General features: G+C 39.1%; 3 protein-coding genes across 3 annotated transcripts; 1 reads left to right on the forward strand and 2 right to left on the reverse strand.

Moving 5' to 3' along the window:
- The first annotated feature begins 2,297 nt into the window (after positions 1-2,297).
- LOC101297280 lies at positions 2,298-5,337 on the forward strand. The gene is made up of 5 exons (XM_004305735.1): positions 2,298-2,351; positions 2,476-3,019; positions 3,438-3,963; positions 4,047-4,128; positions 5,110-5,337. The coding sequence occupies exons 1-5, from the start codon at positions 2,298-2,300 to the stop codon at positions 5,335-5,337; spliced, it is 1,434 nt and encodes a 477-aa protein (XP_004305783.1).
- Positions 5,338-6,895: 1,558 nt separating this feature from the next.
- On the reverse strand, positions 6,896-11,585 carry LOC101294194 (alanine aminotransferase 2, mitochondrial-like). Its single transcript, XM_004303708.1, has 15 exons — positions 11,238-11,585; positions 10,336-10,386; positions 10,182-10,232; positions 10,018-10,083; positions 9,873-9,934; positions 9,399-9,477; positions 9,179-9,283; positions 8,944-9,054; positions 8,567-8,704; positions 8,371-8,445; positions 8,147-8,267; positions 7,906-8,060; positions 7,724-7,798; positions 7,400-7,603; positions 6,896-7,305 (listed from the first exon to the last, which is right to left on the reverse strand). Exons 1-15 carry the CDS (start codon positions 11,451-11,453, stop codon positions 7,189-7,191), a joined length of 1,626 nt encoding a protein of 541 aa, XP_004303756.1. The 5' UTR covers positions 11,454-11,585; the 3' UTR covers positions 6,896-7,188.
- Positions 11,586-12,391: 806 nt separating this feature from the next.
- On the reverse strand, positions 12,392-15,564 carry LOC101295060 (pectinesterase 3-like). Its single transcript, XM_004303711.1, has 2 exons — positions 14,412-15,564; positions 12,392-13,345 (listed from the first exon to the last, which is right to left on the reverse strand). Exons 1-2 carry the CDS (start codon positions 15,484-15,486, stop codon positions 12,663-12,665), a joined length of 1,758 nt encoding a protein of 585 aa, XP_004303759.1. The 5' UTR covers positions 15,487-15,564; the 3' UTR covers positions 12,392-12,662.
- Positions 15,565-16,239: the final 675 nt, after the last annotated feature.

Below are 16,239 nucleotides of genomic sequence, written 5' to 3' on the forward strand. Positions count from 1 at the left end.
TTCATACTTCTATCATTTGAGTAGTCTGTAAAATAATAGATCCAACCTCCATCTTCTTCTACCTCTCTCTCTTCCTGAAGAATTTGCAAATTCATCCCATCCTCCCCCATCAAATTGAGAGAGGATTCTCCCGAAAGAGGACAAAGCCAAAGCTTAATGGGTTGAGATTTTCCCTTTTGCACCATGTAATTCCAGCAGATAACTCATGAATTGAAAAATGAGAGAGGCATAACTAAAGAATAGATTGGTCATGGCCTCCTGGGAATGGATCTCGACAAATAAACAATTACGTTCATTATCTTTTGCAACTAATGTAAAGAAAAGTCAATTCACTATCTTTTACAATTTCTTTATGATTAAATTAATAGTTTAATTATGATTAAATTAAATATACTTGATACATTTTCTTTATATACTTATTTTTCTGTTTTCAAATTATTTCACTTTTTTTGTTCCTGATGCAACTAGTTTGTGAAATAAAGACTAAAATCGGAGCAATACAACATTATGAAGTTTTTCTTCTAAAAAAAAGATATGAAGTTTTTATTGAAAAATATATTGACTTATTGAGCATTCATGTCCAATTTGGTAAATTACACTTAGCCATAGCACTTCTGAAAAATAGGTTACCAAACGCCTCAGCTGATTCTCCTAATAGCAATTTCAAAAACAATTCTGGTCACAGCAGATTCAAAAGCAATTCTCCTCACAGCACAGCTGCATCAAACTGGGCCTTAACATCATATAGTCCAAGCCTAGAACTCAAAACTTAGAAAGGCCCATATTTCTTTTGTGCTAATAGGACGCCCGTACTATGTTCACTAATTGGAGTTTAGAATGGTCATTTCAGAGATGATTAGAGTCCAAGAGTTCCATTTAGCATTGAAATGTGAAGTTTGAGACTTGGATTGGGACTAATAATTCTGTAGAATCACAAGCGTTTTTAGAAACGTTGGATCCGTCTCGACATCACTTTCATTTCTAAGCCGAGTGTTGTCATCAGAATAGGAGGCCGGTGGATGCTAACGTTTCCTTAAAATGGAAATAGCGAAATCAAACTTACAAGTTGAATATCAATGGCGGATATGGGGCAACTGGCCCTTGCCCAGCTTTGCTTTGACCTTTATTATTACATACTACGTACATAGATATGAACACAACCTTACGTAGCCATGCATATCAATCCACCTTCAACTACAGATGAACGTACCTCCACAAAACCGTGGCAAATATCTAATAATACCTAGCAGTTCAAATATAGCGATTCAATTTTCAATTATAGAAGGTTAAGGGTAGTCTCTGAGCTCCTCCACACAAAGCACACACGTTTGAGGGATCAACGATTTACCCCGATAACATTAGAGTTCTCATTCCCTACTTGCTCTAGAACAGCTTTAGCAGCAAGGAAAGAAACTGTCTTGTTTAAGAAGACCATTTGAGGAATCACAAAAGGAGCAGGAACAAAACCAACGTAGTTTTGTAAATTTAGGCCACAAGGAAGTAAGATTTTGAAGTAAATTCAAAGATTACAAAATCCGACCACGTTACCACTCTCTTTATGCATGCCTAGCCCACAAACACCAATAGATTTTCTGGTGATTAGGTGTCACCTAACCATAAATAAAAAATTTCTGTAATTACATATGATCGATTATTCGTCCTCGGTATTTTGGACTAGCTAGTTCCTTTATCTACTGTCTCTGGTTACAAGACCCGACCACTTTTTACAGGCCGAGACAGACAATTACATGATGCCAAACCATGAGACACTATATGATCCTGTAAACCTAGTGCTGTAAAACGAATGGTGGATAAAAAAAAACCAAAAGAAGCTTCCCAAAAAGAAAACCAAAAATAAACAATTACTTGTTGTTCCAGGACAGTTTTTTTCTCTGCCTCACGCTTGGGACTCATGAGTGTCTTTGTCCACTACTCCCAAAGATCCCCCTCTTCTTTTCACAGAGTACTATTTCGTCCACTTCCCTAGTCCTCGTCTGCTTCTACTGTACAAGTACGACTATGTCACTACAGTAGTTTAGTGTATAGTCTTAGTTTTTTTGAAGGCAGAGCTAGAACTGGCTAGCCCCCATGTGATTCATTTCTTGTAATAGTACTCTTGGTTTCAACTTTCAACTTGCAAAAATAAGCAGTCAATGCTTCTTTTCTCTGTTCAGCTACTTCTCTGCAATTTTGCCTTCTAAATTTTTATACCCAAATACTGAAGATAGACAATGCAACATTTACTCACTAAAGAGTGAAGAGATAAACCCTTGATTCTCAAAGCTAAAGAAATTTCCATGGATCTTACAAGCCCCAGATGTTTCCAAGCTCCAAACTTTATCTCATCTAGTGTGGTAAAGATTCCACATTTGGTTTCCTTGTGTTCTTTGTCTTGTTTTTACTTACCCAATTGGGTTTTAGTTACTGTGCTTGGTTTGTTTTCCTCTGATTTCTGGGTTTTGGTCTGTGATTCAGGAACCACAATTGGAGAGCAACACAAGCTTCTATGGGAAAAGCAAGAGCAACCCATTTGCAGACACCTTCCCTGACCCACTTTGCAAGCTTAATCTCAAAGAGACAGCTGAGTTTGTCAAGTCATTCCCACTGCCACCACCAAGCATTAATGGCCCAGAAAGCAATAGGAGCAATTATCTTGACTCCTCAGCTCAGAAAAGAGAGGGAGTGACCTCAGTTGTCACACACAAGAAAGTTCTAGAAGCTCCTCCCACACCCGGAAGGCCTGTGTTCAGCTTCAGTGTTGGTAATCTTTCCAGGAAGAGCTTCCCTTCAAAGTGGGATGATGCTGAGAAATGGCTCATAAACAGTTCTTGCCATGATTCTCCTGCTCACAACTCCACAAAGGTTAGCAATGCCAAGCAATGTGATACCTTTAAGCAGCACCAAATGGAGGTGTCAAAAGCAGTCTCAAGCTTTCAGAGGTCTGCTTCTTTGAACAATCATAACAGTTCTGCCAAAGCTTTCAAGGGGGGCTTAGGCTCAATGGATGTGCTTCCAAAAGGTAATGATCTTTACTTCTTCAACTTTAGTGGTGGAACCTTCACCTATAGGCTTTTGTTTATCAAATTGGCCCTTTTTTGTGCCATTATCATCTTTCCCTCTTTTTGTTTTTTGTCTTGTAAAAGGCTGATGATGGTTTCAACTTTTGCTCTACTTTATTCTTATGGTCACTGTCCAAGTCACAATGTAGAATTTAGTTCTGGATTTTCCATGTATTTGTTTGATCAGATTCTTTCAAACTCTATAAACCATATAAGCATTATTTCTTTTGAGCTTTTAGCTGAAATATGTACTGTTAGTAGGTGTATTGAACTTGCATCATTTCAAATTGGAGACAAATTTTTAGAATCGGAGCTAGATATCTATGAATTGGGTTATTTACAACAACTGTAATTCAAAATTGAGTTTTGTTTCTGCAGATAAGTTTGTAGATGACATAGAGCCAGTTCTGCCAAATTTCAAGTATTTGGAGCCAACTAGAGAAGGGTTTCTATTCAAAAACCCAGCCTGCGAAACCATGAAAGATGCAGGCACAGACCAGTGTGATCAAATAGAACATCGGGATGTTGGGACAGAGATGACTCCTCTTGGCAGTTCAACAACTTCGAGGTGCCACACACCATTCAAGTACCCATCACCAGCACGCCATAACACTCCTGAAAATAGGTCAGGCCCATTGGCCTTGGGGCACTCTAGCAGCACCAGTAACACCATTGACATTACTCAGTTGCAGGAATGCCATTTAGCTAAGCTTCAACTTGGGACACAATATGATTCAGTTGCGTCGACTTGGAACTCAAGGGAAGAGGAAGAAATGGAAATATCAAAGAGCTTGAGGCATTTTGACACAGGCAATGTATACGCAGGCAATGGATACCGAGAAGGTATGTCTGAACCAAGAGCTGCTGCTTGGGAAGAGGAAGAAAATAACAAATGCTGCCTTAGGTAATTGGATCACTACGTTAGACCATCCTATTGTTCCAGATAAGGATTTTAATTCTAACTGTGTTGTGTTTTGGACTGTACAGGTATCAGAGGGAAGAAGCAAAAATTCAAGCCTGGGTCAACCTCCAAAGTGCAAAAGCAGAAGCTCAGTCAAGAAAGCTTGAGGTACTTCTGTTCTCCTGTTATTTTCCCTTGGTGGGTTCTTAGTCCATCATGTCGTGTTCATTACCAATTGTTGGTCTTTAGCTAAAAGACAAACATAAGACATAGGAACAGGAAATAGTGATTTGGCTTCCTTTGTTGTTATTTATTGATGTCTTGCTATTAGCATAGTGAAATTATTATTTTAATTGCTGCAATCACCTTATGATTGAGAGTTATTTCCTCAAAATATATTATGATTAATGAGTTACTCAACTGATGGAACCATGAACTGGAATTGTACACAAAAGATGATAGAATTTGGCTAATAGTCTATTGTTTCAATTAGCGCTGCATTTTTGTTGTTATCTCACCAAACCCTTAGTTTGGTGTATTTTTCTTGCCGTTTACACTCCATTTTTTACTTCCTCTCGTAGTGCCTACACTCACTATAGGAGAATATTTGCTGTTGAATTTAGAGCATGATACAAAGTGGCCGCATTGTCAAACCGCAGTGCAACTCTGCCAACTAAGCTAACAACTACCCTTTGAACTCTATATTATTCATTCTAGTTCGAATGCTTCACAGGGCTTCTTGTTGGTTTCCTCAATCTCGAGCCACTCGTCACTCTCGGACACCATTCTTCTTTTGTTTTCTTCACTAGATCACATCTCAGTTGAAGTGCATTGCTTAGTATAATATCGTTCTATGCATGCTTATCTCTTAAAAGAACAAAAGAAGAATGCTAGAAGTCATCATCCTCACATTTTAATATACTGGCAAGTTTGCAACCCATGTGAAATCGTATTTAGAAATCTATGGGGAAATGGGGAATTTGAGTATTCAAATGAGTTACGATACTACTTGTGGTTGGAAGCTTGGTTTTTTGTTCTATCTGAATATATTAATTTTCATTTGTAAAGCCAAATTGGGTGGCATAAATGCATGCTTGATTCTGGCCATTTGGTTGTTGTCTTGTTGATACACCTTTTTCTGGTTTTTAGGTGAAGATACAGAAGATGAGATCAAACCTGGAGGAGAAGTTGATGAGGAAGATGGCAGTTGTGCATAGAAAAGCCGAGGAATTGAGAGCAGAAGCCAGGCAACAACACACTGAGCAAATTCACAAGGCAACCAACCAAGCACAGAAGATGATAAGTCGGCACAACCCTCATTTTTCAGGCCATATTTCTTGCGGGTGCTTCCCTTGCAGTAACCACAACCGATCATGAAAAAATCGCAACGACTTCTTTGCATTGTACTTCTAGTGTCACAGTGAAAAATCAGAACTACAATATTTTCTGAACGTGTCTTGTAAGTCCAAAAGAAAAATGCAGTAAAAGGATCACACTAGTTCACTTTGATAAAAGTAAGGAAAAAGTAAACTCACTCTCTCACTCTTCTCTTTTTGAATGAAGTTTGCACTCGAATTTAATTTAAAACACTGATAAACGAAACATGGAGCGTAAATTGCAGAATCAGAACTTGAGAAGTATGAAATTTACTGTAAACTAACAGACAATGGATGAAATGAAGTAAATTCTTACAAGACAATAGTGTGGTCAATATTCTTCGAGTTTAGCTGAGGCTCGGTCGACCTAAACAATTATTGAAATACAGCAGCATGGATGACGGTCTACATGTACATTGCAGCTTTAAATCAACTTGATTTGATATTAGAAAAAAGCAAAAAGAATACCAATAGGAATAGGATCCTATGCATCTCTGATCTCTCATATGCTATCTAGCTCCTCACTGCTGCTTCCCTTTTCGTTTTCTTTGATTCACACGCCGGAATAGAACTAGCATCTCCGGTTGCTTTCGCAGCACATTTTATGTACACCAATATTACATCAAAGAAATATTAATCTAATAGCTGGTGTTCATATCGTGTTATTTTGTGTTCATGCGATGAATCGGTAGTTAATAAGTTATGATATCTCATTTTCATGTTGTTTTTTTTTAAATAGAATATTTAACCAATTTATAAATTTTTTTTTGTCTTGGATGCTTGAAAGTTGAAATAATTCAGCTGGTAACAGGATCTGGGAACCCTGTATATGGAGATCACATGGGCTAAAGTTTACCTTTAGCAAACATCTCAATCTGAATATCTGATAAGCTGCAAAGCCAAGCAGTGAAAGTAGATTGGTCCTTTGCTTTCGCTTTTGTTGGCCTCATTATCCCACAATCTCAGAAAAACCAATGTTTTCCTCATCTTGTTGGAAACAGGGACCAACCTATCCAAGCAGCGATGCAGGAATCATCACAGTTTGACATGTGGCCATGCCCTAAACCCTAAACCCCAAACCCCAAGTTAGCATTATTGAACAGACTCATTTACTTCACTGGCTAAAACCAAGAACTGTAGGGTGTAAAGGAAAAGAGACAGTTTCAGCAAGAAAGATCTCAAATTTTTTTAACTTGTGCAGGACATCATAGATTCGCTAAAAGCTGCATTACTTCGGCCAATTACCGTTAATGCTTTCTGTGAAACGTAATTATTTCTGGACTTCTTACTCTTCTTTCAAAGCTTACAGAGTTACAGGTATGGGGGTCCTTGCTGGTACCACAAGGAATCTACAATGGAGTACGTTAGAACTTGAATCCAATGAGCAAAACCCTTCAAACTTCCATGGTGATAGAGACATGCACCAACCCTTCAAACTCGTTCTTCATTTGAGACCAAGCAGTTACTGATATTAGGACTACTCTACAAATTAGCAGTCGATTGCTGAAGATTGCCACCTTTTTTAACCTGGACTAGTTGCTCCAGTCTACAATGAATTGAAAACTATCTTAAGGAAGAGACGAGTAGCCACATATGGTATGAAAGTAATGTGCTGGGTTAAGACGTGGACACGCTCAAGACTCATGTCCGACTGTAAGAAGTAATTGCAAAGCCTCATGTGATTCAAAATCAAAACTATAAGATTTAAAATGTGTCTGCATCAAAACATGTTATATTGTCCAACTCGTTCTCCTTAAAAACAAAAGAAGACTAGGAAACTGAAATCTTCATATAAGGGTGTCTACCGCACTCATTATTATTCCAAACCACCTGAGACAACTGGCAGGGTAATCTAGTCACGGAACTCGTCCATGAATTTTTTGTGGAACTCTGTTAGACGGTCGACGACGGCTGGAATTTTATCCTCTTGAGGCAGGATTGTGCATCTGAAATGCCAGGTGCCAGGAACCTGATTGCAAAGAAAACAACTTTCAATGATCTGGATAATTGAAAGAGCAAAACAGAGGGTATCAATACAATTGAGGACTTGTCTACCAACTAACCTGTCCGAAACCAGAACCAGGAACAACTACAATTCCAGTGGCATTCAGTAGGCGTTTGCAATAGAATGCATCTGGAGCCGTCTTTGCAGCTTCTGCTGCATGGATTGCCTTTTGAGGCAGTTCTATGCGGGGAAAGAGGTACATTGCCCCCTCAGCTCTGTTGCATGTCACACCCTCCAGGCTATTCAACGCATCCTCTAACGTCTGTGTAATTGATGAAAGTTACATAAATTGAGGGAAAGAAAGGAAGTGTAACTAGTCCGGCTTTTCAGAACAATTTTAAGAGATCAGGTCATGTTATTGTCTTTACTCTTTCGAACTAACCTTTGCACGCCTTTTAAGAGATGACAGAATTCCATCTTTCTCTGAAAGATACAACTCATAGGATTCATCTCCAACCTGCATAGAACAAAGAAGCTTCATCTGTTAATAAATGGTCTGGCAAAGGTGATCAATAATCAAAGACAACTGATTTACAACATTTACTTAAAAGATAGAAAACAGACCTTTGGTGGACTCATCACAAGGCTTGAAAGAATTTGACCACTGATATTAGAACAAAGATTGACGGATGCCATTTTGTATATTTGTTCCCTCACTTCAGGACTGAATCCAGTGACCTCCATGTATCCACCTCTTTTTCCACACTCCCCATAGTACCCTACAACCAGAAGCGACAAACATAAGTTTTTGTAAAAATCTTTGATTTCCATCAGAGTATCTACTTTCATCATGAGAAAACATTACCTTTAGAGACTGATTGGAAAGATACGAGTGCAATATCATTCTCACCGTAACCCATAGACCGGGTTACCTTCTTGAATGAATGAAACTCCTTATCAGGAACATATACGTTCTCTTGATACACCTGTATGAGAATTACGAACATAAAGACCTCAGTAACTGGAATATATCCACAAACATAGAGCAATACTCCAACACTGTTAGAAAGTATATGAAGTTAAACATACCTCGTCTGCCAGTAAAACAAGCCCTTCTTGCTTACAGAATTCCACAATCTGCCGCTGGTTGTCCTCGGCAAGAACCTGCAGACAACACAGCACGAAACAAATCAACCATTGAGGAGTCTAGATTAGCACAAGTTTCTCATCCCTACATATCAATTTCGTTGACAAGTCAGCTAGTTAAATGCAACTCAAAGCTCACCTGACCAGTTGGGTTGCCTGGATTTATAACGACCAAGGCCCTTACACTGACACCCTTCGACCTTGCATCCTCTAATTGCTTCTTTAAATCAGAAATTTCCAATCCCCACCCTGATGCCTCATCAAGATAGTAAGGAACCTGCAGAAACCAGACAATAGATTTGAGTATTCTTAAAATAGTAACCGGTAAAGAACTACATAGATATCTACAAATTCCACTTTCTGGCACTCATATAACTTGGGTTGTGTAGCTTTCCAATGATTTTGCAATTTAATGATCAGTTCAAGACTCAAGTTAAGCTTAATTTATAGTCGGCAACTTTAAAGACTCGAGTATGAATGATAGCAATGAAGTTGGGCGGTTGAATCCAGACATACCAGTGTGCCACCATGGAGAGCAATTGAAGCAGAGTACAAAGGGTATTGAGGAATGGGACAAAGAATCCCATCCTTTTCTGATCTTATCAGCAACGTCATCATCGTATGGACCTTGATAAGAGAGAAATGAAAATGATTTGTTATGGATGCTGCAGTGTGGAAATATATTAGGAAAGCGAAATTGTATAGCATTGTAAGAATGTCTCTGCAGTATAGAATGGTAGTCAAGAGATACCGCAGGGCTTGCACCATCTGTTAAGAAAAGATCATTTGGATCAGAAGGATAGCCATCACGAGCTTCAATTCCAGCAGCAATTGAGTCACGTAACCCCTTGATACCCTGATGGAAAACGGATGAAGAGGGTCAATGAGTCATTTGAGAGAGCAATGATACCACTTAAGAATTCGTCAACGTTTTTCAAATTTCTGTGATGTGGAACTCATAAATTTATTACCTGACTGTGACTGTAAGCACCGGTTGCTCTTCCAGGAATCTGGTCTAGAATCTCCCATGCCCGTTCAATTGAATCAGCACTGCAATGTAACATGGACATCAAATTAGGATAAGTCTAACAACATCAGGCGTCCTTTGTTTCTTATTACAAAAATTGCAATCGCTCTCTTGATTTTATAGCTTCATAATGCAAATGATCCAATGACAAGATTGATTATACCTTTATTTAAATGAGATAGTGGCATTTTGAGTTACTGCCTTCCTATGACTACCAACAACGAATTTTTGAAAAATATTATGTTGTCAAAAGAGATAACAGTACTCATATCACACATTCTAAACAACGATTCAACTTAGATATTCACATAGCATATAATCTTCCAAATAGCAGTACTCCTATACAGGTACTCGATCATTAAATCTTAACAACAATTCGACTTAGATTCAGATATCATATCATATCATCTTCCAATACCTGAACAAGCCTTGTGTTTCACTCTTGTCCAAGATGGCTGGATGGTCACACAATGCAAGAACCTAGAAAAACAAAACAATCATAAAGGATCGATTTGAGTTGTTATATCAATATTGATTGCAAGAGTGTAATCTACGAAACCAACCTCTCGGAAATAAGTGATTGGTTGCTGACCAAGAGACTGAGGATTTCCAATATTGCAGTAAAGTATCTGTGGAACACAATCAAAGGTCAGTACCTGAGTCACGATGCCTTTAACCTATAAGGTCAATATAACAAGCAACTCATCAAAGGGGAAAGGAAACACACCTCATCAAAAGGAAGAGAGCCTGGATTAGCCTTCAACTGTTCTTGAAGTTTCTGTGGCACAAGGACATTACAAAGGGCATTAGTATAGGGACTAATATCAAAGAAGAAATGACTTAAATTTAGTCAGAAACTTTATTTAGTCAGTTATATATACCCCGGCAAGAATGACAATTTCACCTCGGACAGCATATTCACACTTCACAACCTGAAAAAACATAGAGAAAACATTTCATCTAAAACAAATCCAACAGTAATTTGACTGGGAGAAACATAAATTAATAGCCGAGAACCAAGCCTTCCCCGATCAACATTAAAAAAAAAACACATAGTTATTGAAGCAGAATGATCCAAATACAAGTTGAAATTGTCAAAGAGTTAAAACACAACAGAGCTTTCTTTTTCTTTTTCTGGTCGTTCACAACAGAGCTTTCACTAAAAATGAAAGAACTCGGCTCCAAAACCATTCAGTCAATGATGTCATTACTCACGGATGACAACTTGGGCGTTGAATTTAAAATATGCAGCAAACTGGATCACGCCGATTGCATCCATTAATGTTATATTAAGGAAATAAGAAAGCTAAAGCAAATTGAAAGCTACCATCATGCTTAATATATTCCAAGATAAATCTGATCATAAATCCCTACATTTAAAACAACAAATGTAATCAAAACCATCAAAGATTCAGAACTGATCAAATACCTGTTGACCATCTATACATACACAACTGAATCAATCAGCCACACACTCAAAGTACCAAAAATAATGAAACTTCAACAGAAAACATACCCCAGAAGACTAAAAGAGTTCAAAAACATTGGGACTCATGAAGACTACAGTGAACCAATCACCCACACATTGATCATGCACCCAGCAAATTTCTCACCAAAACAAAAAAAATATTCAAACTTTAACACAAGATCAAAACCCAGATAACAAATACAGATTCAAACCTTGGATTCAACAGTAAACCATATATCACATACCACCCAACAAATATTTAACAAAAAAGATGCAAACTAACACAAAAACGAAAAACCCGGAAGAGAAAAACACCTTGGGATTGATATTGTCAACAGTAACAGTAGCCGGATGAGGAGATTTGTCAGCCATGGAATTCGGGACGTCGACAACTGAAGTGGAGGAGGACAAGAAACGACTTAGAAGTAGAGGAGGTGTTTGGTGCTGGTGAGGACGAATCGGGTGCTGTTTGGTCTGTTGTAAAGAATGGACGATGAGGCTTCTCAGTCTGCCGTTCACGAATCTCCGCATGCCTTCTTTCTTCGCTTTTATATTGATGTGATGAGGAGAGGAGTTGGATGACTATGAAACTTGATGCGGTGACAATTAGTTTCTCCTGGGGGACACGTTCGACGAAACCAACACCACGATTTTAGTTTGGATGGTTTTGCCTCCTTCCCCACGCCTTTTGTTTTGGATGCTTGTGTGATGCGCCCACATAATATGACCATGGAGGTTACAACTTACAACTGTAAATATTTCCTTCTTCTTCGTTTTTTACTTTTCCTTTTGAATAACTTGGGTAATAAATCCTGTCCTAAAATGTCCACACTCCTCAAGTTAGGTCGCAGCTTCTTATTATATGATCAACGTTAACGTTATGTTGTGGGGGTACCTATTAGTCTATTACTATGTCCAAGATGTCGAAGACACTCCGTGTGTGTGTGAATACCGAAACACAACTAGTGAAAGAGAGAAGAAATCTGTCATAAAGCTAGAGGTGCAACGGTCCTCGGTGGGTAGAAGTAACCAACCATTGTGATCGGATATTGTTTGTAAGCAAGTCCGGAATATCATTCATCCCATCTTCAGTAGGCCTTGTGGTAAGACACTTGAAAGAAACGGCATTCATTATTAGACGAGAACAAGAATCGGGAATTTATTAGACAAGAGCACTGAAGGATCATTGTTCTCATGAATGGTCTCTGCCTATCTGGTTTACACGGTTACACCAGATCAGAAGTAGCTTGATTACATCAAAGAAGCATCTTATTATTAAGTTCTTTGTCAATTTTAACAGGTTTGTAACAAAGTTGAGGCAAAAAATAGTTATAGCATGATTATTTCATGCCACATTCTTTCTTCATGTTTTTAACCTCTATTTCTTTTATTTCCTTAAGAAAAAAGAAAAAGAAAAACTCTAAATCTGGACACATTATCCTGTATGCAGTACGAAAGAGAACAAGAATCGGGAATTTGCTCGACACTATATTCAATTCATTCTTAACGGGAACCAGTATAATAAAAAGAAGGATGTTACAAAATAACTTTCCACAACAGTTGGAAAGTGTAAAAGAGAACTGAGCATTCACAGAGCTAACACAATTCTGTCGAACATGTTACAAAGTAGAAGCTGTATGTTGAAAACTGAGTATGTATTTAAAGTTTAAATCATGCTTTCTAAAGGAGTTTAATTTCTGAACATTAAGCGCACACTGAGCGATTTCTCAGATCACAGCCTTACAGGGATGTCTCAAAATTCACATTAGTCTGAGGCAACCATTCACTACCTTGGATGAAGGACTCAACTGTGAACTTGGCTGCTTCAACATCTGTGAGAGAGGGCCTGTAACCAGCCCATGTAACCCTTTTATCCACACTTGATCCTGGTCCACTATTTTGATACTCCGCGTAAAATATGGTGCTAGGTGGATCAACATTAGAAACCCATTCTATCCACCCCAATGGGTTCAAGATTGAACCAATAGTGGACTGCATGAAAATTGTGGTGGAAAACTCCTTCCAAGGTCTACCAAGATATGTTTGAGCTGTCATATTGCTTTCGAGTGGAAAGATTGTGCACTTTTGGATTGAAATCCCGGAGTTCTGATTGGGGTCCTTCTTCCCCTGAGCAGTGATCGTGTTGAACTGGTTCGGCATTGGCTGCCTCGGCTGGATATTACAGTTCTGGAACACCACGGCTGCATTGCCAAAGATGAAGTCAATGGTGCCTGTGATGTCACAATCACGATAGAATTGTCGGTTTGAGTGAGCATAGAGTGTGTCTTGGAATGCATCAAATGAGCATCTGTAGTACACAGATTGGTCTGAACCAGATCGGAATGCCACTGCTTGGTGCTTTGCCGCTCCAGCAGTGTTAATGAACCCCATATCTTTCGCAATAAACCCTTTTCCTGCAACAGCTGGTAGAGCAAAATACACTCCTTGTAAGCATTCAGGACATTTCAGAAGCTGAGTTTCAATGTATGTTTGAATAATAAAGTTCTCAACAGCCTCAATTCACATATTTCTCACTGTGAAAGAAAGAAATTCCAACACATAGTCCTATGTTAATTGACATGACCAGTTATTTTGAGGGTCTTCCTAAATTCTAAAATAACAAAGAAACCAACTGGGGAATTGTTGCCTATGATGACTATAGTGCAAGCCAACAAGAATACACTACATACAGAATCTAAAACAGTGAAACTTGGTTTATGACTTTCCCCACCAATATGACTGCCTATTCTTACCAGCCATAGTACGAGTCAACTGCCATACAATTTCAGCAGACATGTACATGTTTATCACTATCATTTGGAAAACGTCAGAAGAAAAAACCACATGGTTATGCAGGCCAAACTTGCATTTCTGGGTCAAGCTTATATGCTAACTTGCATCAGTCATATTATAAATGGATCAAAAGGGGCCACCACATGAACATCAAAGTAATATATAATCCACTCAAACTAGACAAGCACATGGTAGGGGCATCAACCGTCCACACATCTCAGTATCTCTCACCCAGATATCCAATCCATTTTTTAGTATTCTAACCAACTTTGATTTGTTCGTAAGAAGAACAACAAGACCAACAACTCAAGATGCAGATGGAGAATTGTTTTAGGTGAAAGTAGCACATCAGTTTAACATGGTGACGCCTAAACCATGTGCCTAGTTCCCAATTTGACACCACCAATATCAAAAAACACGGAAAGGCAACTCTGGTTTAGCTATGGTTTCCTAATTGACCCCAACCACACTGGGAACTCCTTCAGTTCTAAAGCAGTAAAGATGAATGCTTTTCTTCTGTTAGCCAGTAAAGATGAATATTTTGAAAGCTTTGGAAGACAGTTAGGCTAGCAAAGTTATAGTGACACATTATGATCAAATTAATCAAACTCAAACTCAAATTAAAGAAATGGTAGACTAGACTGGGAAAGAAATTAAGATCGAAATTCAAACAAGGAAATGAGGAAGAATTAGTACCAAAAGTGGCAGTGTTGAAAGTCGCAGTCCCATCTACAAAGTTCAACTTCCCAGAAACAATGGTCTTGGCCTTGCCATCTCCATACATCATCACATTCCATTTGTTCTTGTCCATAATCACATTTTCCAAATACGTCCCTTGCTTCACATATATCACAAACCTGGTCAAGTTCTTCTTGGGCACAGCATTCACAGCCTCTTGAATGGTCTTAAAATCCCCGGTACCATCCTGCGCCACGGTCACGTGCGCAGTCAGGTTCTGCTCCTGAAGCAGCCTTCTGTCTCCCGGGCTCACCCAGCCCGGGAACTCCGGTACGGAAGATTCTTCGTACCCGAGTAACCTCCGGTGAACCGGAATCCCCATTCTGGACAGTAAATCCAGAATTTTCGCCACAATGGCCAGGCTGTTGCTGGCGTATTCCGTCGAGTTCTGCATAGCATCCCTGAATTCCTGAACCAGAGTTGAATTGAGTTCTTCAAGAGAGTCAAGGCAGGTGTCTTGGTCAGTCATGGAGGCGGTGATCCACGTTTTTAAGTCGTTGATCTTCGTCTGAGACAAGAGCTTATCGCTGGAACCGATCTCCATGGAAGAGAGTGAGTCGTTAAGCTTATCCACAGCGTCGTCGAAAAGGGTCTCGCAGACCTTGAAAGCCTCGTTGAGCTTGGTATCATTTCCGATCTTGCTCTTGAGTTTCGAAGGCAAGTCCTTGAGCTTCGAGACCTCGTCAATGGCGACATGCAGGGAGAGCTTGAAGAGCGCTTCTGGGTCGGTGGTGTTGGAGTTCTTGAGAGAAGAGATGCTCGAGAAACACGAGTTGGGGTAAAGGGTGACGTCGCAGACAGCTTTTAAAGAAGAGGAGGGAGTCAACTGGGTGGCGGGTTCGGTTGGTGACGGCGACGATGAGCTGTTGCGGTTGTGGATGACGGTGCCGGTGACGGCGCCGATGATAACGGCTACGAGGACAATGATGGAGACGATGACGATGATGAAGCGCTTTCGGGTCTTGCGCCGGAAGGCTTGCTCTTCGAGCTCGTCGACTTTGCCGTAGCCTTTAAAGGAGGTCATGGAGTCCATATTTTCTAGTGAACGACTGCTTTTGGTTTTGTTGGTTTTTTGCTTCTGGGTTTAGTTTTGGGTTGTGTCACTTGTGTGAGGGTTTAGTTTAGAGAAAGCTAAGATTTTTGGGTTGCTTTTTATAAAAGGGGTGGAAGTGATGAGGAGGAGGAGGCCCCAGGAAGCCATCACTTTCTTTCTAGGATGATGCTTCTGGATTAAGAATGTTAATGTTAATGTTAATGTTAATTTTAAGTTGATTGATTACAGTTTGTAGTTTATGATCGTGATCCCTATGACAATATGGGAAGAAAATTGTGCTGCAATGGTGAAATGACTTTGTTACTGAGCATAATTAATCCCAGCACGTTTTGAGTGGATGTTTGTTTATCTGATGCTAAACAAGGCTGCAATTGGACAGGTGGGAATGTCATTTGCTTCCTAATAACATGGCCTCACATTGAAGAGTTAAACCTGTTTTACTTCCTTCGGGTGTCCGAATAGTTGAAAGAAACTCTTGTTTGTGGGACATTAGATTTTTCTAATCATCACATATTAGACATTAGACACATGTAGTCGATGAATTCAAGTTTTAACTCATATAAAATTTTATAGGAAAAATGCCTAAATGGTCAGAAACAAGAATTCAAAAACTTATTTCAATAAAAATAATAGTCAAACGTCCGTTTTAATGAATTATAAGCAAAAGACAAAATTAACCTTTGCATATTATCTAGAAATAAAACGTAGCCATGTCTCTGGATCAGAACCTCT

This window comes from Fragaria vesca, linkage group LG6, assembly GCF_000184155.1.
Source record: "Fragaria vesca subsp. vesca linkage group LG6, FraVesHawaii_1.0, whole genome shotgun sequence".
NCBI classification, from domain to species: domain Eukaryota; kingdom Viridiplantae; phylum Streptophyta; class Magnoliopsida; order Rosales; family Rosaceae; genus Fragaria; species Fragaria vesca.